At 39.3% G+C, this 27921-nt stretch overlaps 1 protein-coding gene across 1 annotated transcript; it reads right to left on the bottom strand.

Annotated features, from left to right (window-relative positions):
- Positions 1 to 2114: 2114 nt before the first annotated feature.
- Positions 2115 to 27673, bottom strand: LOC120522478 (uromodulin-like 1; the record flags this gene model as incomplete). Its single annotated transcript, XM_039743406.1, has 7 exons — positions 27655 to 27673; positions 24607 to 24858; positions 13237 to 13349; positions 7463 to 7682; positions 5986 to 6123; positions 2729 to 3036; positions 2115 to 2260 (listed from the first exon to the last, which is right to left on the bottom strand). Coding segments are annotated over exons 1-7 (1196 nt in total), but the record flags the coding sequence as incomplete, so codon positions are not given.
- Between the last annotated feature and the right edge of the window lie 248 nt (positions 27674 to 27921).

Here is a 27921-nt window from a genome sequence, read left to right as displayed (position 1 = left end):
CTAACCAGATGAAATGGTCCTTACCATAAGGTTACAAGACAAATTCAGCCAAAAGACTTCTTGTACAATATAGATTTACTGATGTGGTATACTGTGCAATGGTAAATAGATTCATGTTAAATACTTTGTATAGTGCAGTGTTTCACAAAAAAGGTGGTGGCTCAGAGAATCCTCAGATAAAATTATCAGAAAGCACTCTGCTCCTAGTGTTCAGAAGCCGTCTCTGCAGGACTAGTATAAGAAATTCTCCGGTTGGCTCACGCTATAAGGAGATCGCTCCTGAGACAGATGTTACATGGTCAAGGCTGTCCACCAACAATGCAAATCTGCACACTGAGACATTTTGTGGCATGAGTCTACAGAAATATACTTTGGAGTGGTGGTGATCACAAAAGGGTTTGCATTAAGTAGCAAGCTCCTCCTGCACTGATAGTGAGCTAGCAGAACAGGGTTTACTTGAACGAAAATCGGAAGAAAAGGCATAGTCACAGTCAGGAATGGATCTGAAATGTAAGATCTACCACATAGCATCAAGACCAAAGTGAGAAGCAAAAATCGAAGTAAAAAAATAATAGTCAAGCGTCAAAATCAAAAAAAGAAGTGGTAATAACTATCACAATATCGGGCATCAAAAAGAGTTTTTGGAATCCAGAAACTCAGATACGGAAATAATCTCAGGGGTGACATTTTTAGTCGTGGCACACGCCTATGAAAGCCGGAGCTAATCTAATGATGGGCAGACAAAATAGCATCAATATATCCATGATGGTGGAAAAAGCTGTACAAAATCATTCATAACAATAAAAGTAAATCTTAAATCAAAACACTAACAGATAATTCAGAATCTAGGGCTCAAGGAACCCCCAGAACTAGTACTCAACCTCTAAATTGATAAAAAAAAATGCATAAAAAGTGAATAATGAACCCATTCTTAGCAACCACCTCATTTCTAATACTTTATCAGTCAGCCCATGTTTTGGGAAAAGAGAATTTAACAGATTATTATAATGTTTCTTTTTTAAGTCTGTGTCATTATGGATCAGTCACTCTTCTGCTTTCAAACATTTTTTTGGGTATGTAGTTCTGCCGTAAGTCTCCATACAATCGTGCATTCTTGGAACAGAAAACTTGAATGTGATGGATTCTTTTTACGCAAAAAAAAACAAAACAAAAACAGCAGTTTATGGAAAGTTACATTAAAACAAGTGCAGTGAATTCACTTGACATGAGTATTCATAGTTTTCATACTCTTTCTCTGTATATTTAGCATTCATTTGCTCAGAGGCTAATGTGCTTGCTGCTTCCTGAGCAGCTCTTCTTTTCTCCACCCTTTCTTTCCACCACTTCTTTCGTCAGCATCTTTTCATGTTAAAACTGATTAAGTTAGTGTTTGTGTTGCAATTACTTAGTACATTTTCTTTAATTTTTCACTTAAGTTGGTCTTCAATCTGCTTCAAGAATGATTTAAGATATGAAGAGGTAGGGGAAGTGACGGCGAAGCTGGTAGGGATGAGAACGCCTGTATGCATGCGCTGCACGGCTGCCCTGAGAGTTGATTCTACAATAAAATAAAAATAAAAAGGGGAATAACTTTGGAGGTCTATTTGATAGTAGAGATCACGTAGCATTTTCTTCTTCTTTCGGCTGCTCCCGTTAGGGGTTGTCATAGTGGCTCATCTTGTCCGCATATTGATTTGGCAAAATTTTACACTGGATGCCCTTCCTGACGTAACCCTCCCCATTTATCCAGGCTTGGGACCGGCACGAAGAAACACACTGGTTTGTGCATCCATGTGTACCAAATTTCAGGTCAATAGTTTAAACGGTTTGCGAGCTGCAGGTGATTTAAAATCATGGACAGACAAATGGACAGCCAAGGTAGTGTATTATATAGGATGGTCCAGATCTAATTATGCAATTTTCATTACGCTATAACTTATTAAGTTTATCACATAGAAAATGACCCGAAAAATCCCAGACCATCGAGAAGTGTGCTAACTAACGACTTCACGCCGAAACAAAATCATCCCTGCATAAATCAAAGTCATCCAGATGATCTGGATCTGCATAATTAGATCTGGACCACCCTGTATAAAAAGATGTAAACTCCTTACCCTGAAGAGCTGTATCCAGAGGAGATTAGAAACTGGTTGTAGTAGATACAAGTAATAGGAACTTGAAGATGTGTGCTGGCAAGAATGCCTCCATTCTGATCAGATTCACATGACAATATAGTTTTCAAGATTGTGTAAGTGTTATTCTGTGGAAGAAAAATACCATTATAATTTTAAGTCATTAGTCACATAGGCATTGCAGTCAGATCACATTTTAAGACATTCATTGTAATAGTACACACTCATTGATTCATTCATTCATTATTAGGGTTGTGGGTGCCAAACCTGTTCTGGTAGCACTAGGCATCAGTTCATCACAGGACACATTTACACTCCCTCATAAAGGGCCAAAACAGAATTTACAAAAATCAACTTAACCTAACCAAAGCACTGGGAAGAAAACTGGAGAACCAGGAAAAATGTCCACGCAAACACACAAAGGACTTACAAGCTCCGCGACAGTCAGTGGCCAGGCCAGGATGTGAATCCAGCTTCATTGATTTCTTTCTTAAATGTGATAGCCACTGTAGCAAAATGTCATCCCATTTCAAAGCATAAAATGTACAAAAAAGTCTACTCAGTGTAAAAAGCTGCCTAAAAACAAAAGGACTTACGTATGTTGTGTTTGTACCACAAATGCCTTTTGCTGTTGTCAGCATGACATGTGTGTCATTGCTGCTGCTCACATTGCACTGAGGGATTCCAAGGTAGAGAGAGGACTCTGAAATCGCCTTCTGATTAAGAAATGCTTTAGTTACTGCCACTGATATATTTTGACTCATGCAGGTAACTGACAGTGGACTAGTCTTCTGGATCTCTGGGGATATGGTGGAAGTTGTGCTTCTTTGCGAAAATGCTGCAGTAGATGCTGAAGTGGCAGTTTGCCTTGTATGAGACACAGTAGCAAATTCTGAGGTTAATGCTGAGGGGAAAAAAAATCTGAAAAATTAACATTAATGTACGGTCATCAGATAAGTATTCAGGATAGGCTTCATAAAGGTTCGTAAACAGTATGTTTCATTTTGTTCATCTCTACAGGTGAGAGCACATCAGGTTTGAAGGTTTTATTAGGTAAAAAGGAATACTGTACCGTACATTTCTGTATCTACCAATCTATGCACGGAGAACAGAGATAACAAAATTCTTGACAAAATAGGTTTAAATTCAGAACCCTTATGAACAACAGGAAACAATATTTTAAAAAGAATGCAAAAATCTCATATTGCTTTTCTGTCATAATCTTAATATCAGATAATAATAGTTTTTATTTATATAGCACCTTTCCCATGCTCAAGGCACTTGATATCCAGTCATATGCCCACAATGTCCCAAACGTGTGTATTTTTGTTAGAATATACTTAAATAAAAAACTACATTTAGGGATTTGTAAACTCTGAGCTTGTTTTTAACTCTGCCTGAGGCATCACAGTTATTTTTTTTCTTTTACAAATACTCTAGTAAAATACATCTTTTATTCCCTATTTGCTTTTCATTTTCAATTACTTTTCTTTGTGCAGCTCTGGGAATTTTTAAATTATTCTCTTTTCCTTTTCTTACTGGATTATTGCTGTTTGATCTACTCTTAATATTACTTTTCTTTTCATTTTCTCTGTTAAATTTTAAAAATTTTTTTGCTCTTGTTTGACTTGTGTGCTTTTTTTATTTCTTGTAAGGAAATTTTTTTAGTGTTAGATTTATAATAATCACTGAGAATAAAAGCAGAAACCTCTGTAAAGCCCTGTAGTAGGCTTTGTTTGGGACTATGTGTTTTGGAACTCTACAGCTGAGACTCTCAGTTCATAACAGATTTATGTGTTATTTTATTTTACTATTAAGATGTTTAGTTATTTTATGTAACTTGCACTATATGTGCTGTCAGTACCAAAAAGTGCACAATACTTTGTCAAAATGCAAAGCTATGTAAATCCTGAAACATTTGGAGGCCCAACTCCTTAATGAACTCTCATTATAAGATTTTCTCTCTTTCTACATTACATAGTGCTAAGCCCTGATAGACACCAGACAGAAAGAGCATAGCACTCAACTGGTAAAAAATTTGTGTCTTTTAGTCTATTTACAAATTATTTTGTAAAAATTATTTTGGTCAGATATCAAAGTCTCCCTGAAAAGGCGAGTCGTAGCCCAGTGTCATGTGTCATATGGAAGCATATTAGGGTATAGAGAAAAGAAAAACTGGGACACAGTGTGAAAAAAAGGTTGAAATTTCCACTTTAATCACATAGTTTATTTTGTCATTAAAGTAGAACATCATAAACTTAATCTTAAAATCGTTTAATACTTTCTCAAATCCCATTGTAACTAAAATGACACGTTAAATCCTTCATATTCTACAGTATGTGTTCTTCTATGTACTCTTATGTGTGTGAATCACTACGTGCTTCTTAAATGGGCTTTCTCTTAACGCCGACAAGACACAGAATACATTACATTCATGAGGTTAGAGCTGAACTATTTAAATACTAAATTGTATACTTGATATTATTTTCATGGTGATAGAAATTAAAGCATTTATAAAACATTGATGCACATTGGTGAAGTGGTAGCGACAAGCTGGCGCCCCTTCCAGAGATTGTTCCTGCCTCCCACAGGGTGCTTGCTGCGCCATGAGCGATCCTCAATAAAATAATTTATTGCAGCAGTACTGTCTCTTTTAAGCGTTACTAACCCGACTCCTGTCCTGAAAATAAAACTGGTAACTTTAACAAGTACAGTACTATAAATGTACATGGTCTGTTACAGACGCAAACCAAATGTATGTGTGTACTGTATGATATTAACAATAAGAGCAGCTCACTACTAAAAACTGCAAATATAGGAGGCAGTGGGGATCAAACCAGGCACTCTTGATTACAAGTCAGCAAATCTTACGACTACACCATGGAAGCTGCTGTATTGTCCTTGAACCTTTTGTGAAAGTGTTTATTTGATCTTTGGACTTCAGGCTTCACACATTCTATAGTTTATGCCTACATTTTGTAACATTTATTACTAAAATATGAAAAAGTTTCTGTTTTAAGAATGTGTTTACACAGATTACTGTAGAAACGGAACACACATGAAATGCATGTGTTCCAAATAACGATCTATTATTTCTGCTCTAAAACTCCAGCAGTTTACTCCCAGATAATCAAACAAGGCACAAGCTTGGAGAAGTTTGTGAACTTTCTGCGACGATAGGGAGATGGAATAGCAGGCTACTTGCTGCTTGTCTTAATCAGCATATTTACAGGACAAAAGATGCTGACAGAGAGGTGCGAATGGATTTAAGGTGGGCCGGATTTACTAGTTTTCTCGTAGGCTCTGGTAATTCTAGTGTTAAATAGTTTGACCAGTCAGTGCACCATTATATGGTTGCAGATTGATTACAATCAGGTGCCTTGAACTAATAAACAATATGCGGATAATTTCAGTGTATTTGATAAAGCCGTGTCAGGGATATGAATCTAAAAATAAAGGGAAACCACACAGAAACAGTAGCAAAGTTTAGTTTTTATACATCGCAATGTGAGCGTGGAAACAGGTGTACACAACGTTTTTGTGTACACACCATTTATACATGAGGCCCCTGGTCTTTACTTGCCAGCATTTTTGTAATAGGGAAGCAGTGGATTAAAAAAGCAGGTGGGCTTGCCTACACTGCAACCCAGCTGAACTGTTAGCCCTTTGGTCTGTCATTAATTATTAAACAATTTCTCCCCCACCGTCTTCCTGTTTACTACAGCAGTACACATGCAAGGCAAAGGCTATATAATATATGCTTTTTAACACTCATGATAAGACTACCATATAAAGATGGAGATCAGTCTGTGTGTTTGCTTGCCCGTACATCAATAAGAAAATAACATGTTACCTTTGCAGATTCTTCCAGGCCGCATTGGAAGTATATCTTGGAAATTTTCTTTGCAATAACATTCAAATGATCCAAAGATATTTCTGCAGGTGGCATTAGACGAGCAGTCATGGACATTTCTTGCACACTCATCATAGTCTGTTGACATAAAGGTTTCATCATTTAATCACATCAAGTTTTTCAAAGATAGCTTGCAGTTATCAGACAGGTTCCTGAAAATTATACATTGGCCTCATTAAATTTTAACTGCATGAACCAATGGATGCAAAGACACCAATCAGTGCTTGTATACTCTATAGGAATGTTTCTGGGTAGGTTTTTTTATAATTCAAAGCCATGTGGAACTTTCATTCTAATCAACTGAAAATTATTAGCATCTATGTTCAAATTTCACAACTTATTTATCATAGCAGAGCAGCAGTCCTACATGCTTGTATTCATTTTGTTTTCCTTTCTCTGTTAATGAACGTGCTAGCAAATGGCAGATGACCTCTTTGAAATCATGGAAGCAAGGGTTTGAAGCACCTAATATAATGTTTACACAATAATATAGTTTGTTGGTTTCACAGTAATATATTCTGAAAAAAAACTACCAGCACCTTAGTTTAGGTCCTGCAAAAATGTATCTATTACTCATTTACTCTTCTGTAACAAGACCTTAACAAACAATTCTTGTGGTCTTCATAACACTTATAAAACAGCAGTAGATAGGCTATTCATCTCTGTGCAGTGTGGCATATTGACGTAATGGTCAAATGATGTGTTATTATGAAGGATTCACAGGTCTTACAATTAATATGGAATATCAAGAGAAATGTGCCTCAGTTAAGACTACAAATTGAAGTTTTGTTTGTAGGTCACATTGCATAGATGCTTTACTGATGCTTTGTAAGTGTAATGAAGATCCAAAGAAGTGTTTGTCAAGGTCTTGTTACAAAATAATAAATAAGTAATACAAGGGATGTTCAAAAAGTTTCCATTCTTTTATATTTTTGTTGGAAACGGTAAAGGTGGGAGGAATAGTAATTGATCGTGTCTAAAAGTGTCATGTGACTGCATCACAAAAGAAGGTTATTATGTAGAAAAGTGATGTAATTTGTTTTTGAAATTCTTAATAAATAGAGTTAAAAAAAAGTGCAGAATCTTTTTGAATGTCCCTCGTAGATGGGTTTTTCCAGTACCTAAACGAAAGTGTTACCAAAAAACCTACAAACTATATCATTAGAGCACTATACATGTACAGAAACTGGCATCAATGCTCTTTGGTAGTAGTAATAAATGAATGGTTACAATCAATATAGTTTGTCAATGTTGTGTTGTACAGATTTGAATTTATACCTTAATAGCATGAATTTACTCAACAGTCCACTTGGCTGAAATGACTTTTATGCCGACCCCCAGATATGTATCTTATCACTGTGTTGTCATCAGCTGACTTGATAATAGTACACTGGTCATTGTTCTGTCTCATGCTTACCTGTGATACTGAGGCCACTGCTGTCAAATGTATAGTTTACACTGTTGCCCAATGAGGAAACCAGCTCTGAACCTCGGGTTTTTACCATTTCAAAGGCTTCTTTATCACACACTATTAAGAAAAATAACTTTATGCTTCCACTGGTGATGCTGGTAATTATTATCTTCATCTTTCCCTTAGCAACAAGATCTTGAATATCTGCAGACTGCAATTTCAAAATCTGATTGAAAATGTAAATAAAGTCTTTGTCAGTTAGTCACATTCTGAAATCATGAACAGGCAAGTGAGGCAATTTCTTGCCTCTGCAACAACTGCTACTAATATTTTTTTAATTAAAATTTGGGTATCTGTAAACTCAGAGAAACACAAAAAGAAATCAAAGAGGAGGCAGTTTGAAACAGACCCTCAGTGGCCTGACTAATATAAAGGTGCAAGCCAAGGTGTATCCTGTTGGAGGAAGTAAAGTCCTTGACAATCCAGAGGACCGAGAACTGGGAGCAAGGCCAGCTAATACCAGCTACTGCTAGGCGAAGAGGGAATCAGATGATTCTCTGTCACCAGTAATATTATTATCTGGACACAGCTCACCTTATCAGGTATATTTGAGGATATGGTAGGAAACATTCATGATTCCGTTTTTTAATGAAGTACACAGAGGTAACTATAAAGAAAATTCTGAGGTAACCTGGGTAAATTTTGGAAAAGAAAAACTGCTGCATCTAAGAGGAAACTCCGAGCATATTAGTGAGACGTCTTTAATAACAATGCAGAGAAAATACACTTTGATCTGCCAGAGTGAAAGTAACATTGTTATGTGAAGGTTGTTATATCTTGGGGACCATAACATTTCAAAAGAGAATGATACTATCTCAGTATCTATTTGCAATATTGCTCATAACTACAGAGGTGAAAATGAGGTCATTTTGCTTTTTATTGGATTACCACACTGTTCTGACACACAGATGCTCTGCAATAGAAGTTGAAGTTGAAGATTTGGTTAGTTAATCTTTGACATGGATCTTTGCTTGTTCCTGACTACGTTCATCTCCTGGTCGTTATCATAAAAACTGTACTATCTCATTTCAAATCAGTAAAGCTAAAGACCAATATACCTTCGCCCCTGATAATAACCTAGATATATATGGAGGCTGCAAGTTCGCAACCAATGATGCATAACTCCCACATTGCAGTCCACTCTATTGGGGCATCCCCCTCAGCCTCCAAATGATGTGAGAAGGAAAGTGACAGGTGCTCTGTACCTACATTATTACTTCAATCACTAAAGATATGCAAAGTATGGAAATCAAAAGCAAAGTGGCGTTTATTGCAACAGAATAATAGCAAATTAACTAAATGAAATAAGTCGTAGAAAGTAACAGGAAATTCTGAATGTAAAAAGCCTAATATAGATACATCCTTGCTTTAAAGTCAAAACAGTTTTCCATTAAGGTAAAGAGAAGTCGTCTTGTTGGGTGCCTTTTTGAATTAGCAGTTGGGCTGATACATAGAAGGCATATTCGAATTCTCTTTCTCATACCCTCAGATAGTCTTTCCTTAATAACAAAGCAACATGTGGGGTTCTAGACCACATGGTGCTACAGATAAATAATTTCCTAGCTACTCTGGTGATGGACATCCTGTTTGGAAGCTTTGATCCTAACAGTATGTGTAAAACAATTTATCTTGTCATGGGTATGTATCTGTTTTGTCCACAGTTCTCCTGTGAAAAGAGATACTCCCATCTAAAATTTGAGTTAAAGACTATCTAGTCATTCTATTCTAAGATTACATGATGTGTTATCACTTACATAACATAAAAGACAAAATGCATAAGATTGAAACAAAACAAAATAAAACCATATTGTCACAGTGCCACTCCCAGGGCATCATGGTGCTGCTCTATATCAGACAGCTCTGAGTGAAACTCGAGCGACAATTCATTTTCAGGTTATCACAGTTCGTCTGAGCAAGGACTTGTAATGGAGGCAGATTACTGCTTGTTTTTAAGTATAGCATCTGAAGTCCCAAAATTATGACCAGTGGCGTAGCGTGGGTGTCAGCCACCCGGGGCGGAGGAAAATTTCGCTGCCCCCTTATTTAGGTATTTCAATTTAAAAGACTAAAATATACAGTAATTCTTTGCCGCCCCCACTACGCTACGCCACTGATTATGACTCCATTCCACAACACAGCCTTCTGTTATTTTTTTCTGAGCTTTTATCATTTTTCTCTAAATTTTAACCCAGGTTTTGAAAATCAGAGAATTTATTGGTAGGTTTGTTTTCTTACTATATTTTTTAACATTATGTTTTGAAAACATCACACAGCTCTTTAGTTTTTGTGTGTGCCTTTTGCACAATACCTACTCGGGACATCTGGTTGGTTGGAGATAAACAACTGTACTGGAATGACAATGTGAATGTGATTCCAGGGACAACAGAAACCTGATTATATCAGATGCAGCCATGCCATTTAGCAGGGATGTGCTGTTAGGGGAGGCAAAGCCTCACCTGTCATCATGAAAAGTAAAAAAACTAATAATGATAACATAAAATAAATTTGTCCACTGGTCTGTGCTATAAATTTGCTTTTTGTATGATTCCAATAATTCTGATAATTTTTATTGTCAAAATTGCTGACTTTGCGCATTTCCAATTGAACAAATGCGAGGTGCGGCACCAACAAGCTTCACTTCACCTCGGACTGCGCTCTCCCTCACACACTGGGTTGATGCATGCAATTGGCACGCACCTGTTGCTGTCTCTCTGTATGTCGCCAATATAATGTTTGCAGACACGTTTATTATACACCCTGACTTTCCAGTCTGGCTAATGTATTTAATGAATGTTTGTGACATATTTAGTCTTGCTGATTGGACATAAAATGCAGTGTAAAGGCACAAGGTGAGGCTGATGGTACTGTGCCGCACGGGTGCTTGTTGCTACTGTTCTTATACGCAGAGGCGCCAATAAGTTAGCAATATCAGAAAGTCAAGTGCACTGCAGTGATCTGTTTATTTTTATTTATTGTTCCGACTGACTGCCAAAATGGAAGATTAAGACTTTTGAAACTTAAGGAAAATAAGGAGGACTTTTACAAGAAAGTGACGGAGATTTGCATGGAGAAGGATAGGTGCATGGACTTACAAATAAAGGTAAGACCATAAACGGTTTTCAGTTTTTTTTTAAAAATTGATCAGACTAAGAAAAAAACAATCCAATATTTAAAAACTAAATTTTGACCTTAAATTGTTAAATGAACCCTAGCCTGAAGGAGTCTATTAATTTTTTACATTTCCATACCCAGAAAGAACTTTGTTGAATATAAAAAACAAAGACAAGAACCGCATCCCCCTTGTTGTCACCTACAACCCACATCTTGAAGTACTTCAAAAAATTATAAAAGAACTTCAGCAAATGCTAAACAATGACCAAACACTGAAAAATGTATTTCCTGAACCTCCCCTCCTGGTATAAAGACAACCACCAAACCTTCAGCAACTAATTGTCCAAAGCTCCCTAAGTGAACCAACAGAAAATGGCACATCTCCCTGCCTATAGAAAAGATGTAAAATGTGTGCGTTTACAATACAGACCGTATAGTTATACCACACTGCCGACTAGAACATCATATAAAGGGATCATTTTCCTGTAGATCATCTGATGTGGTCTACCTAATTCTCTGCATGCAATGTATTGTATTGTATTGTATTGTATTGACCCCCTTCTTTTTGACACCCACTGTATGCCCAAGGTTTCTTCCATTTTTTCCCTACAAGGGTTTTTTTGGTTTTTTTCTTGTCTTCTTAGAGAGTCATGGCTGGGGGGCTGTCAAGAGGCAGGGCCTGTTAAAGCCCATTGTGGCACTCCTTGTGTTATTTTGGGCTATACAAAAATAAATTGTATTGTATTATATTGTAATGTCCCGACACTGCACTCTATATGGGAGAAACTGGACAAACACTCTGCCAGAGAATGAATTTACACAGATTCCACATTAAACATGGCAACACAGATGTTCTTGTAGAGGCCCACTTCAACAGCCATGGACACTGTGAGAGGGACTTTAAAGTCATAGTGCTTATGGGCAACTTCAAAATACAGCAGGAGAGAAAAAATGGGAAGTTAAACTCATGCTAAAACTGAATACATTACAACATGGTTTAAACAGAGGCAAGAGTTTTATGGCCAGATATGAGGATTGTTTGCATCTCTCAGACTGACACAGATAACCTGACTACAGAACCACATTGTATTGAAAAACTCATTCGAAACTTCAAAAGCCTTTGTTGGACAGTTATCTTATCCAAAGATCTTGACCATACATTCTTCTTCTCTCTTGTTAAATGAACCCCAGCCTGAAGGATTCTATTAATTTTTTACATTTAAGATTTCTCACTTAAAGATTTACCAGTGTTGTTTCTTGTCCAAGTGTATATATAAACACAGGGAATTCCCATTTGTCTATTACATCTTGCCTGAAGAAGGGGCCTGAGTTGCCTCAAAAGCTTGCATATTGTAATCTTTTTAGTTAGCCAATAAAAGATGTCATTTTGCTTGACTTTTCACGACCTTAAATAAAATATTCTTTGTTTTTCTTGTTGTCCTTTTGTTGAAAATCTGTATTAAAGTTGATTAAAGCATCAGAATTAAAAACTTTTAAAAACAACTAAATATTTCAAGTAAGGATGAACTTGAAATCCATTTTTTTTTGTAAACCACTCTATACTTTAATTTGTTTTGAATTAGTATGAATTGTGAAATTGCAATGGAAAATTTAGAACACATGAAAGTTGCAGAGCAAATCGCTCTCCTCTCTCTCGGCTATAAATGTAACATTCTTTCTTAGCCAAATCTGTATCTTACCTATGCGTGTGTAAAGAATGCTGATGAGAAATGAAACATAACAAGTAGTCAATGTGCATGCCGGCTGCCAACTGAATAGTGAATAAGCTACTCTGTGGGGTTCATATATTTGTAAATCTGATTCTGAAGGAGTCGGTGCCTCACCAGCCATGAACTTCACTGCACATCACTGCCATTTAGGACTGGTTTGGCTAATCAGGATAGCCTGTGGGCCCTGTGACCCTGAGTTGGACAAACCAGGTATACATAATGGATGGATGGTTTGCTAAGTTAGGCTTTAGCTTGGAAAGTCGATCGTCAATTTCACTGCATTTTTGTAAACTGTCATAGCACTGCTGTGAAATGAGCGACGTCTGTTTCTTTACATTCCTTACAGTGAATGAACATGTCCTTCATATTCTTATCCTTAATGAATGACTTTTTCCCATTGGTATTGTTGTTTTATAATTTGTCACTGCATTTGTAAAATCAACAAGCTCTAAATAATAAAAATAGTCGCTAATGTTCATTATAAACCTGTCATGATAAATATATACTTTGAACTTTCAAGGTTTCCTTGGTTTGCAGCACTTGCAAAAGTCTGGGAATATCAATAGGGATAGCCTTAAAAACATACTGTAAAACAAAAGGATAAGTGAAAAACAACTGAAGACATCAAAAGGAAAAGGGATACCTAAAATGACTTAAATAATTATCGAAAAAAGAAGATAAAAAAGAAGTCAAAGAATGATGGGCTTACTCACTGTATAATTAAACATATGTGAAATTTAAGCAGTTGAAACAGATTTACTTACTTAATCAGACTTCCAAGTCCACTATAAAATTAAGTGGTTACTTTCTTCTGTTGTTTTTTAAAACGCTGTGCCACAAGCCTAGAAACAGTCAAGCACTTCAAATTAAAATTCCTACCTCATTCTGAATATCTTCTGTAAATTTCAGATACTCAGTACTGCTGGTATTATGGAAGCTTTCTTTAAATTGCATATTTGTGATCCTTGCTGTTGCTTCAAGTGTCAGTCCAGCTGAAAAAATCATAAAAATAAAATTCAGAAATTGTTACTTAAGTATTTCATAAACAGGTGTTAGCAATCGCCCAACTATTCTTCGCTTTTAGAATTCCAGTACTGCTTTAACTTTAAAATAAAATGTCCCTTTTCACTTTTGACTGCCTCATCTTTCTAATATCCTGGGCTTGCCTGATTGTTGTCTGTGTGGGATTTGCATGTTCTCTCCATGCTCTCTCCTTCCCAATCAGCTCTGTGTCAAGATAATTTATGAGGGTGCTTAGGTTAACCTGTGTTGGAGTTACACCATGTCTACAGTTAATTTCTGCATTGTACCTCACTCTACCAGGAATATGCAGTATATTCATATCGCACATCCCAGCTGCATTGGTTACAATGAAGGAGCCAACAATGGCTGAGTCCAAAGTCTAATGCATGTACTCAGAGAGAGACTTTAGAGTCACCAGTTAACTAGTGGGAGAAAAACCAGACTGTAGAATTTCAGAAAGCTGACACCCTCTACTGGAAGAGGGACGTAGTGCTGCCAAGTGGTAATGCTTTTGCAGCCATTTTGTCTTTACTTTTGAACATGGTGGTGAACTACTTATCTAATCTTTGTTGTATTTTTCCCAATTTTCACCTTACATCAGTGACAAAAAGTAAGGCTGAGGTAGTCTTAATATCAACTGAGAAGACATTTCTTTATTATATTAAATTCCAGATAAGCATATAAAGTTATACTGAAGTAATATTCCTCTGTTCATGGGTCTGTTAGTGTTGAAAGTAATGCATAGTTGCATTTAAAGGTTAAGATACAAAGGCTTATTCCATTTGATTGGAGCATCACATTGTATATTTACAATTAAACACTGTCATGGATGTATGCTGTATAACATCACAAGTACATTATCATGGATGACATATAAAGAGTACACTGTCTTCTGGAACAAATTTTTAACTTGATTTTAATTTATTGGTCTCTTGTGTCCAGTCTTTAGAGAGTTAATTTCTGTCATAGATTTCTGTTTTTTTTTTGAAACACTAAAAATCAGCTCAGTTTGCAGAAGTCCAACTTCGAGCCCAATCTGCCTAACCACTGTGTATAGCCTGTGAATAAATATCTGAGCACAAGAAGTTAATAAACAATAAAAAAATTATTCAGATTATTCAGTGAGTAAATTGTTAAGTTGGCACAGGATCGAAACTAATCTTTTTGTAAAGTAATAACTCTCCATACACTTCAACTACAATCCTGATTTATCACAATAATATATCCTCACAATTTGAAAAAAACTGGAAAGATTCCAGGAAACTCAAGAGCAGAGACAGCATGAGATATGGGACCTCTGAGTTATGATTTACATATACTGTAGTGTATTAGTGTATATATATTGTGGCGGACAGTTGTGGCACTTACCCAGCCTGTGAACTAGAATAGACTGAGGGAGAGAATATATACAGGACAGAACCTCCCTCAGGCCGCTAGATGGAAGTCCCCCGGGGTTGCGGCAGCACAGCCCTGTTGGGTGCCGTGGGTGCTAGCAGGGGGTGCTGTGGGGACTGGGGAACCCTTCTTAGTGGGGCTCCAGCCTTTCCTGGAAGTGCTCCCAGGTCAAGCCTTCTGGACACTGGATGCACTTCTGGGGAAATCACTTAAAAAGAACCGCCTGCCTTCATTCCAAGAGCCAGAGTCAGGAGGCAGAGGACGAAGCTTAACTGAGAAGGAGTAGAGGCGTGGACTGAGAGAGACAGAGAAAGAAGAAAAGATAAAGTATTGTGCTCTATTATCTGTGCTGCTTGGTACTTTATTGTACTGTGTGATGGGAAACAGTTAGGAAACATTTCCCACATTAAAATAAAAATGTTTGTGTTGCTGGACTTGTGCCTGGTGTCTGCTTCTGTCAGGCTTGGGGAGCTGGTGTGCCCCCTGGTGGCCACAATATATATATATATATACAGTAATCCCTCGCTATATCGCGCTTCGACTTTCGTGGTTTCACTCTATCGCGGATTTTAAATGTAAGCACATCTAAATATATATCACGGATTCTTCGCTGGTTCGCGGATATTCTGCGGACAATGGGTCTTTTAATTTATGCTACACGCTTCCTCAGTTTGTTTGCCCAGTTGATTTCATACAAGGGGCTATTGGCGGATGGCTTAGAAGCTACCCAATCAGAGCATGTATTACATATTAACTAAAACTCCTCAATGCTATAAGATATGCATCCCGCGCGGAGCTTGATTGTTTGCTTGTCTCTGCCTCTATCTCACCATCTCTGACATTCTCTGCGCCTGACGGAGGGGCTGTTTGCTTAAAAGATACTGACGCTCCTCTAAAAAAATGCCGCTTTATTGCGGTGCTCGGCATATTTAAAAGCACACGTATTGATTTTTTGATTGTTGCTTTAATCTCGCTCTCTCTCTCTGGCGTTCTCTGCGCCTGGACGGAGGAGATGTGAGCAGAGGGGCTGTTTGCACAGAGGCTGTTTGCTTAGAAGATACTAATGCTCCTCTAAAAAATGCCGCGGCAAACTTAAAAGCACAAGTATTGATTTTTTGATTGTTTGCTTTTCTTTGCAAGCTCTCTCTCTCTCTCTCCCTCTGAAATTCTCTGCTCCTGAAGAGAAGAAGATCTATTTGCATTCTTTTAATTGTGAGAAAGAACTGTCATCTCTGTCTTGTCATGGAGGACAGTTTAAACGTTTGACTAAAGGGTGTTATTTCATGTCTAGAGGGCTCTAATAATGTTAACAGTGTGGGAGAGTTTATAAGGGCTTAAAATATATAAAAATAACTACACAAACATATGGTTTCTACTTCGCGGATTTTCGTCTATCGCGGGGATTCTGGAACGCAACCCCGATCGATCGAGGAGATTACTGTATATATATATATATATATATATATCCATCCATTATCCAACCCACTAAACCCTGGGTAGGGTACCAGCCCACCACAGGGCACACACACACTAGGGACAATTTAGAATCGCCAATGCACCTAACCTGCATGTCTTTGGACTGTGGGAGAAAACCGGAGTACCCAGAGGAAACCCACACAGACACGGGGAGAACATGCAAACCCGGGTCTCCTAACTGTAAGGCAGCAGCACTACTACTGCGACACCGTGCCGCCCATATATATATATATATATATATATATATATATATATATATATCTTCTTATATAATACACTACCGTGGCCGTCCATTTGTCTGTCCAAGATTTTAAATTACCTGTAGCTCGCAAACCGTTTGACCTATTTACCTGACATTTGGTACACATATACTACATGACCTCTACTATTCGCTTCGAGGTGACAATTTACCTGCAAGATCATTCCTCTTTTGATTTTAATTTTATTTTATTGTAGAATCAACTCCTGGCAGTGGCTAGCAGGGCAGCCATGTGGCACATGCATACGGGTGCGGTTTTCATCCCTACCACCTTCGCCGTCACTTCCCCTACCTTTTCATATCTTAAATCATTTTTGAGGCAGATTGAAGACTTAAGTGCCAGCTTAAGTGAAATATTAAGGAAAATGTACTAAGTAATTGCAAGAGAATCACTGACTTAATCAGTTTTAATGTGAAAAGATGCCAACGAAAAAAGAGAAGAAGCGGGCTGTTAGGGTGAAGAAAAGAAGAGCTGTTCAGGAAGCACATCAACCTCTGAGCAAACGAATGCTAAACAGAGACAGAGAAAGATTATGAAAACCATGAATTCTCAAGTCAAGTGTTGTGCAGTGCACCATTACTGATATATATAAATATATATACAGTGATCCCTTGCTGTATCGCGCTTTGACTTTCGCGGTTTTGCTCTATCGCGGATTTTATATGTAAGCATATGTAAATATATATCACAGATTTTTCGCTGATTCGCGGATTTCTGCGGACAATGGGTCTTTTAATTTATGGTACATGCTTCCTCAGTTTGTTTGCCCAGTTGATTTCATACAAGGGGCTATTGGCGGATGTCTTAGAAGCTACCCAATCAGAGCATGTATTACATATTAACTAAAACTCCTCAATGCTATAAGATATGCCTCCTGCGCGGTGCTCGATTGTTTGCTTGTCTCTGCCTCTATCTCACCTCTCTGACATTCTCTGCGCCTGACGGAGGGGGTGTGAGCAGAGGTGCTGCTTGCACAGAAGCTGTTTGCCTAGTGGATACGGACGCTCCTCTAAGAAATGCCGCTTTATCGAGGTGCGTCCAAAAGCACACTTATTGATTTTTTGATTGTTTGCTTTAATCTCGTGCTCTCTCTCTCTCTGGCGTTCTCTCTGCAGCGGAGGAGATGTGAGCAGAGGGGCTTTTTGCACAGAGGCTGTTTGCTTAGAAGATCTGGGGCGCTCCTGTAAAAATGCTGAAAGGCTACCTTCGCATTGATCCCTTCATTGTCGCTGCTTTATCGCGGTGCTTGCATACTTAAAAGCGCAACAGCCCTATTGATTTTTCATTGTTTACTTTACTCTCTCTCTGACATTCTCCGCTCCTTACGCACTTTGAAGAGGAAGATATGTTTGCATTCTTTTAATTGTGAGAAAGAACTGTCATCTCTGTCTTGTCATGGAGCACAGTTTAAACTTTAGACTAAAGGGTGTTATTTCATGGCTAGAGGGCTCTAATAATGCTAAAAAACGTATTTAGAAGGTCGTAAACAGGTTTTCTATACTCTAACTGCGAAAATATTAGATTTATAAATAAAGAATCCTACTTCGTGGAAATTCATTTATCTGTCTGGAGCGGATTAACCGCGATAAACAAGGGTTTACTGTATAACTGTGCGGAGAATATTTATAAACAGTTTGGGAGAGTTTCTAAGGGCTTAAAATATATAAAAATAATCATACAAACATATGGTTTCTACTTTGCGGATTTTCACCTATCGCGGGGGTTCTGGAGCAACCCCGCTGATCGAGGAGGGATTACTGTATATATATTGTCACGCTTGGGTCACAGATTTGCACAGAGACACAGAAGGTCGTAGAAAAAAAGAAGGATTTTTATTCAGACACCGCAAACACATGAGCTTAAACGTGCTCCATGACAAGTCAGATATAACAGTTCCGCTAGGAGCAGAGAGAGATAAAAGCAAACAATCAATTCCAAAACTGACAGGCGCTGCAAGGCTTATAAGTCGGCGGAGTACCGCGAGGCTTGTATTACGCGTTATAGTGCAAGGATAAGGAGCAATGTGTAGTCAGTGTTTCAGGGTTTGTGGTTTTCCCAGGGCGTCTGTCTCTATTTGGGGTGCGATCAGCCCTCCAGCTCACACCCTCCCCCTCAGCTTTATTCACATTCCTGTGAATCAAGCGACTCTCTGTACTAGGTTCATTTAGTCGTGATAACACGTCTGCGTTGACGTGTTCAGAACCTGGTCGGTGCTTTACTGTGAAACTGTAAGGTTGTAAACCCAGAAACCATCTCATTAGACGAGTTTGTATCTTTCTGTCGGTACAACCACTGAGTGGAGCATGATCAGTTACCAAAGTGAAGTTTCGTCCCCACAAGTAATAGCGAAGCGCTTCCACAGCCCATCTAATTGCCAAGCATTCTTTCTCAATTGTAGAATAATTGCGTTCCCTAGGAAGTAATTTCCTACTCAAATATGTGATTGGATGTTCTTCTCCATCAAAAATTTGTGACAGGACTGCCCACACCAAATGCACTTGCGTCTGTTTGCAAGATAAAATCTTTTGTGAAATCCGGGTTCCTTAGAACCGGGTAAGAAGACAATGCTTTTTTTAAATCGTTGAAAGAACGTTCACAATTTTCTGTCCACAAGATAGGTCAGTTTTTTCTGCCTCTAGTAAGTTCTGTAAGAGGAGCAGCTCTATGTGCAAAATTTGGAATGAATTTTCTGTAGTAACCAGCGAGTCCCAGAAAGCGTACTTGTTTCTGTGTCTCAGGTCTCGGTAAACAAGCATTTCTTCTATTTTCCTTAATTGTGGCCTAAGTAAACCCTTGCCCATAGAATAGCCTAAGTAATGAGTCTCGGACATGCCTAGTTTACATTTCTTAGGGTTAGCAGTAAGGCCAGCCTGTCTCAAGCTTTCAAGAACGGCTTGAAGCCGCTCTAAGTGTGTTTTCCAATCATTGCTAAAAATCACGACATCGTCAAGGTATGCCCCAGCATATTCAGAGTGAGGACGTAGGATCTGATCCATCATACGCTGAAAAGTTAGAGGTGCCCGTGAAGACCAAACGGAGTCTTGTAAATTCATAGAGTCCGTCAGGAGTCGCAAATGCCGTTTTCTCACAACTGCTAGCCTCTAAAGGCACCTGCCAATAGCCTTCGTGAGATCTAGTGTGGAGATATAGCTCGCCTGACCCAGTTTTTCCAACAGTTCATCGACACGGGGCATGGGATAAGCATCGAATTTAGAGACCTTATTCAAGCGTCTGAAATCAGAACCGAACCGAACCGTCTTGCTTTGGGACTAATACGACTGGGCTGCACCAGTCACTTTTACTTTCACGAATTACACCAAGTGTCAGCATCTTTTTTACCTCTTCACAATATTTCGCGCGCTTCGGTATCCGAACGGCGCATCTGTACGAACATCAGGTTCAGTGGTAATTTTATGTTTTGTAATGTTAGTCTTGCCTGGTAAATCTGAAAAGACATCAGTGTTCCGTTCTATCAAAGATAACAGTTCTGTCTTTTGCGTGTCAGTAAGATCGTTACCAATGGTAACATCGGTCTGAGAAACAGCAGCCAAGGAAGTGTTAACCTCTTGTCGGTCGTGCCATTCCTTCAAGAGGTTAATGTGTAAAATCTGGAATGGTTTGCGCCGGTCCGGTATTCTAACCTTGTAATTTACCGGACTCATACGCTCCTCAATAATGGCGGGCCCTGCCATTTAGCTAAGAATTTGTGTGGATCCGAGGGAACCAGTACCAAAACAGGATCGCCAGGTTTGAACTCACGGAGCTTGCTGCCTATCGTAAAGACGCTTCTGAGTTTCCTGTTCTCGTTGTTGGTGTTCCACAGCAATAGAGGAAAGCATAGAAATTCTGTCTTGCAACGAAATTAGTCGATCTGCAAAGCTTGGACCTTAGCTGCTCTCTCGTTTCCTATCCATTCCTCACGCACCACATCCAGGATGCCTCGCGCGCCTGCCGAATAACAACTCGAAGGGACTCAAGCCAGTGGACGCCTGTGGTGATTCTCGCACGCGCGTACAAAACAAACGGTAGGACAGTGTTCCATGTTGTGGGATCATTATGAGCAACTCGCCTGATCATCTGTTTCAATGTTTTGTTAAATCGCCGGTTAAACCATTCGTTTGAGGATGGTAAACAGTAGTACTCAATTTCTTAATAGCAAAGCTGTCACACAATTGTTTCATCACGCGAGAAGTGAAAGGTGTGCCCTGATCAGTTAAGATTTCTCTAGGGATACCAATACGAGTAAAAGTTTCACATAGTGCTTTGGCTACAGCCGAAGAGTTGGCCTTTTCAGCGCAATCATTTCTGGATATCGTGTCGCATAATCAACCAACACCAGCAAATATTGGTACCCATCCTTAGTCTTAGGTAATGGTCCCACAATATCTAATCCCACACGCTGAAAGGGAACTTCCAATATGGGCATAGGACAAAGGGGAGCCGAGGAGGCTTATAAGCAGAGACGATCTGGCAGTCTGGACATGAAGTACAAAATCGTTCAACATCTTTTCCCATATTAAGCCAATAAAATCGTTTTGATAACCGGTCTCTAGTTTTGTCGGCACCGAGGTGCCCCCCCAAGATGTGTGAATGTGCCAGATGCAAAACAGTTTCCCTATGTGCTTCAGGTACCACCAGTTGTTCAATAAATTCCCCTCCAAATGATCTGAGATCACTCTGAAAAGGCAACCGTCCTTTTCTATAAAGTGTGGGGTTTTCACACCCCGAATTACGCTCTTGGTAATAAGAGTCATTAGCAGGGCGAGCCTGTTTAAATGCATATTCTAATGAGCTATCAGTATGCTGCAAACGCACAAAATCTGATTGTTCGTTAACACCGGTTTGTGTTCGAGGCGTTTGCAATCTGGGAAGATGTAGAAGGACAGCCCATTCTGGAAGATTGTCGGGGTGACCTCCTCCGTCTCGCTGGAGAGATCGGGTTCAATATCTAAGTTGGGCTCTAGATTTTCCCGGCCGCTACCAGTTCTTCGTCTTGGTTTCTTCTTCTTCTCCCCCACTAAGTTCATTAGTGGACTGGACTACTGGTCCCTTACATTTATTAATCAGTTTCGAAAAAGGGCATTTCTCCGTCCTATGAGTAATGGCCAAGGGCACGAGTCGAAACGGCAGACCAAACCTTAAAGTGGCGCCCTATAAGTTAAAGGAAGAAGTAAAGTCTGATAATCTTTAACATCACCATGTACACAGCGTATTTTTACAGTCTCACAGTCTCTAAGGCATTGTTCATTAAGACAGTCTCGTCTCACAATACAAAGGTCACTTCCGAATCTAACAATGCTGAGATTTCTCTGTCCCCCAATTTCACCGGGATCAACAAGCCATCTTTTCCATCCGGATATGTAATAGTTGAGCAACAAATCTCGGCCAGTCCAATCTCCATTGAATGAGCTGGAGACAAGCGACATTCTCTTGCCAAATGGCCGAGCTGATCACACGGAAACATCTACGGTCGGCTCCGCTTCGAAATATCCTCTCTCGACGTCCACGTCGGCGTGCTCTGTAGTCCACGGTCTGTCGACCGCTGTTGCCGCTGTCTCCCCAGAAACAGGCGTCCCATCTACGACTGGATTTCCGGGTCCTACCTGACCCCATTAGATTTTCAGGTGCTGCAGCTTGTCGATCGAAGCGACGAGAATGTCCTGGACGTTCGTTCACAGGTTGCGAAGCAGCACGAAATCCACCGCTCTTTCTCCAAGTGGACTGTGAACCCTCTAATCGTCTGGACATAATCGTTAATGATTTAATATCATGGCGTAGAAATTCATCTCGAAGAACTTCAGGTATGCCGGCCAGTAATATATTCACGACAACTGTTTCCATCACGTCTCCTTCAAACCAACAGTGCACTTTATGTATCAAATCTTGAATTTGCGCACGGATTGGGTCATCCATGTTTAGTTTCCAGTCTTTAAGTGCATAAGTTTTAGACTCTGAAATAAGTCTTGGCATCCATCTGTGCAACCACTCTGGTACCACTTGTCACGCTTGGGTCACAGATTTGCACAGAGACACAGAAGGTCGTAGAAAAAAAGAAGGATTTTTATTCAGACACCGCAAACACATGAGCTTAAACGTGCTCCATGACAAGTCAGATATAACAGTTCCGCTAGGAGCAGAGAGAGATAAAAGCAAACAATCAATTCCCAAACTGACAGGCGCTGCGCAAGGCTTATAAGTTGGCGGAGTACGCGCGAGGCTTGTATTACGCGTTATTTAGTGCAAGGATAAGGAGCAATGTGTAGTCAGTGTTTCAGGGTTTGTGGTTTTCCCAGGGGCGTCTGTCTCTATTTGGGGTGCGATCAGCCCTCCAGCTCACAATATATAAATAACATTTTTTCACATATTGGCTCTGTACATCTGACGGTGTTACAATAATTAGGTTACATCTATAAGCACAAATTTGTTGTAACAGAGAATGTCTTGTCAAGCAGACTAACATTAGCAGCATTTTTTCACATAGATAAGGCTTAAAGAAATAAATTCAGGTATCAGCATTGTGAACGTGTATATCTTTAGGTCATTGCTGTGAGCCACATTTCACGAAAACCACGTATTATAGATTCCATCTTTCTTGAGAGACAAATAATTAATTTGTGATTTGCAGGGTGGCTGCCAGCATCTAGAAGCATTTCAGATACTTTACCAGCCACCCAATGGTATTATAAGTCCCAAAAATGAATCCCCGATTGTATGCCAGAAATAAGATGGATTCAGTGTTATTCCCATTAGCAAAAACTAAAATAAAACTGGTAATTAAAAAAATAATGATTTTGTTAAGTAAAACTAAAATAAAAAAGTCTGAAAAGTGTTTCAAAATAAAAGGAAAGTAAGAATTCCCTGAAAAAATAAACTTTCAAAGTTTCAAAATGGATTGACGGCATATAGTCATCAAAAGTAAATATCAAAACACATATAAGAGTATATGTGTGTGGTGATCCTAATGCTCACCAAGGGAATATCAGAGTCACAAATAAAATTAAAGCATTTTTGAAATAATATAGCTATTTGCTTAAACATGTTGCAAGTTAAGTTAACAAATGACATCAGATTCTTGTTATTTGATATTTATTATATATTTATATTATTTTGTATTCTTGTTATCAGATATTGTTATTTGATTCTTGCATTTTTTAATTATACTGTACATTTTGAACTGCTACATATCAGGAGAAAATAGAGTTCTGTCACAGACAATACTATTTTATGTACTTAGTTGGCTGGTACAACATGAATGATATACAATTTGACAACTAGAAAACTAGTTTTTTAAGCTTGCAAGACTGTGTCCTTGTGGATATTTTGGTGAGCAATAGAAAACTAATAAAGTGTGATAAAACTAAAAGTTAATTGCTGAAAACTAAAACTAAGTAAATACTAACACATATAAACAAAAACTAAAATTAGACAACAGTAAAAAAATAAAACATTAAAAAAGAATGAAATACTAAATAAAAACTAAAATGAGAAAATGTCAAATAAATAAAAACTTAAAAATAAAATCCCAAACTAAACAAAAACTAAACTTAAAAAATATCTTAAAACTAGAAAAACACCAAGTGGATGTGTGGGAGGACTACAAGATATGTGCTGCCACCCTCAGGACAGAAGTGGAATTAAAGAAGCTCAATGAGCCAGCAGAACACAAGCAGAGCACAGCTTACCATTGGAACGTGTCAGACAATATGCACTGAAAGAAATCAAAATCTTGGGTAAGACACTGAATGACCATGGCAAGGACTAAAAATGATCCAGAGTAGACATAATTAAAGTTCAGTGATGTCATCATTTACAGATATCCATTATTATCTAAAATGATGTCAGCTTTGCTTTTCTTTTTTTTTATTAATTTAACAGAATAAAGCGTATTATTTCTAAGGATTTCAAGGGGTTGGGTTTAAAGAAGAATTTTAAACAATTTTACCCAGGTAATTTAGTGCAGCATTTTCTTAATAAAAACAATACCCAACAGGACCTAAAGTACAAGATTTCTGAGTTACTGTATATCCTATTTAACACTGTGAAGAGTTTCTTCCAATTTTACAAAGTTTTAACCTCTGCATATTACAGTACATACCTGTTCGGACAGTCGATTCAGTGACTTGGCCTTCAAGTGCGCAAACTTTTGACACAACTCTCAACACATACAGAGCCCCAGGTTTCAGCCCAGTCACTAGCCACTCCTGCTTATCGGTGTCAAAGGAGAGAACTTCCTGTTCAGAAGTCAACAACTTTACGGTGTAGTTAAGAAGGAACTTAGAAGACCAAGTTGCAAAAAATGAGCAGGAAGTAACGTTGTGAATAAGCAGGTCATTCACAGGAGAAGGATCTGTTAATGCAGAAGGAAAGACATCACAATGAGAGAAACATACTTGAAATCAGTCCACCGTTCTGCTTAAAATCTGGCAAAACATACAGTAACTAGCCAACCCGCGGCGTAGCATACGCCGCATAATCAGGCCGCTTTTTAAATGATTTTTAAGCACAGAGGAAAAAATAAACATTTGAAAAATCCGTTATTTACTAAATCACCAAGAAAAGTAACATTGCAACAATGCACGCTACGAACCAACATACAATTGTCCGTGACTGAAAACCGGAGGAGCGCTGTCGCGCTTTCTCCTTCCAAAGCGAAGGGACGGGTTGAACGGCGCCGCTCAGTACGCACTGCCCACTTATGTGCCCGCCCCAACTCCCTACCTGAGTCGCTTTCGTCTGTGTACAGTCCACACGCACCTGTGAGTCACGTTGACTGTTAATTTTCCAAACACCGCCTCAGTCGGTTTCCACGTTGATTTTTCATTGTTCTTTGCGGTCCCGGCTGCTTTTTTGTATATATAATCCACCAAGTCACCCGACCATGGGGGGGCTTTACAAACGGCAGGGACGTAATCAGTGCGAGCGTATGACCCGCACGTACTGGGAATTTCTCGTTCGTGGGGAACAATTGGAAGCCATCACGAATGGGGTTCAACGGCTTACCCACGCCAGGTAGACACACGTTGATCCATTCAGTGTAGCGCACGTGCAGTACCGGACATACAAGTGCATCACAGACCTGTTAATGCTCAATCTCACGTGGCTGAAAGCCACTTGTCCCTCTAAGAATTTGGGCGCTTGACCGCTGTTGGGTCGTGTAACTATTTAGCAGGTGGGAGTCTCGTTTTTGGAAATAACCAGCCAAATCGCTCCACCAACTAAGAACTGCCATGCACCACCACCCACAGAATCGAGAAAGAGCTATCAATCTGTCAATCCTGTCCGTGTCCGGGCCTGGTGAGGTTTCCTGTGTTTAATCAAATGAAGCGAAAGGCTCCACACCTGGTGGTACCCTTCCGTCAATTCCTTTAAGTTTCAGCTTTGTAACCATACTCCCCCCTGAACCCAAAGACTTTGGTTACCCGGTTGGCTGCCCGGTGGGTCATGGGAATGACGCCGGACCGCCTGTTGGGGGCTGCATTGGTGAAGCAGGTGAGACGGTAATGAAACAGAGGCACAGGGCTTATTGGTTTTTAAAGACTGCTTCCTTCATTGGGTTTTAACAAATGCACGGAACGAACCAACACACAATCGTCCGTATGGCGCTCAGGGTGGAACGGGAGGAGAGTAGAAGGACATCCACTCCGCTCCTTCCGTCATGCTAGTCTGCTGGTTTCTCGTTCAGTATACACTGCCTGCTCATGTGCCCACCTACAACTCGTCACTCGAGTCTTTGTACAGTCCAGATTCACCTGTGACTCACGTAGACTTTTCATTGCTCTGTGTGGTTTTGGCTGCCTTTCTATATATAATTCACCAAGACACCTGACCACGGTGGGAGGGGGGTGTGTACAAAGTGCAGGAGTATCTAAGAAGACGCATGTTTGTCACGGATGCGAATTGCTGTATGTAGCGTGTAAAACAGTTTGCTATAGTGCACGCAGTTGTGCGTCGTAACCGAAAACTCATTTTTTAAAGACTGCTCACTTCATTGAGTTTTAACCTCAGTTGTAAAGGAACGTTTTAAGGATCCCATGGGATACCCTCAAAACAGTTTTACACGCCGCATATGGCGTTTCACCTCCACGAGAAACATGCCTCTATTAACAGTCAACATGGGTCGGAGCTGCATGTGACCTCTATGACAGTTTTTCTGTGTCGTCGCGTCCGAGTTGGTGGGCGTGGCTCTGTGAGTTGTCGTCGTATCCAATGGTCTTGGAGTTGGTGGGCGTGGCTCCTTCCTGCGTGCACCATAGGTGTCTCACTTGTCGGCGGCTTTGTGAATCCACGCCCCTTCCGGCGTGCTTTCCATGGTTGTCTTGCCTTAGTGAATTATATATATAGATGTCAACAAAGGAAAACTGAGATGAAAAATACACACTTTTAGACTTTACAGAAACAATCAACCTGTGACAAGAGCACATCTCATGATCTCTGTGTGTGGCAAGCATTGACTGGTAACAGACATGCAGCGGCCTGCCATTCATCATAATGTGGCACAGACTTCAGCGGAATGAGCTGCCTCACTGTGGCCTTATTTTGGTTAACAATATGTATTTGTACTCCAGAACAAGTCTCACATTGTTGTGGTCTTACAAGGGCTGTATGCCTCATCTTTTTATTTCAGTTTGTTTATATGCCAATAAGCCAAACATGTAAAGGTAGATGTTCCATTTCCCGTGGAGGAAGCAAAGATATTACTCAGGATATTAACACCAAAAAACATAAAAATGCTGAAAAGAGCAAGTATGTCATGGCAGGGCAGGATCTGAAGCACAATTTATGCAAGCAAGCATAGGACTGTTTGCTTATCATTCAACAACAAAAATAAAATATGATCTGAGTAGCTGTTTAGGGCTTTCCAATTTATTTGAGTTATCGTGTGTGCAAGGAGTGTCAAAGTGGTTGTAGATAGCATTGTAACAGAGCAATAGGCCCCCAGCAAGTGTGTAAGGTGTTGTTTAAAGTGCACAAGCAATAAAGCACCTTAATAAGTGAGTGACTCTGAAGGCTGTATTTGTTTGGTTTTATCCTCTACAGTTATCATGTATGAGCAATGTAAACAGATTTATAAACCCCATTATAAAACCACGAAACCTCCTCCAAAACCCCTTGCTTCCCCAGAGGATCCATCCTGTATTCTTACAGGTAGAATCTATTGCCATAGTCTCAAAGGACTTAAATAGTAACAAGTACCAGGAAAATGAAGGCAACGAAACAGATAAGAAAGTGGCACTCTGGCCAGCAAAGCTAAACTGAATTGTTAAGAAAAAAAGTCAAAGCCAAAGGTCCTAACTGTCTTATGACCCTCTGCCTAAATAACTCTACACACACACAGAAGTTTGTTTTAAATTACAGCATATACAAACATAAACAATATGAGTAGCGTGTTACCATCTTTAAATATTTGCTT

The sequence above is a fragment of the Polypterus senegalus genome, unplaced genomic scaffold (genome assembly GCF_016835505.1).
Source record: "Polypterus senegalus isolate Bchr_013 unplaced genomic scaffold, ASM1683550v1 scaffold_1408, whole genome shotgun sequence".
Classification (NCBI taxonomy): Eukaryota; Metazoa; Chordata; class Cladistia; order Polypteriformes; family Polypteridae; genus Polypterus; species Polypterus senegalus.
This window is presented reverse-complemented; position numbering and strand designations above follow the sequence as displayed.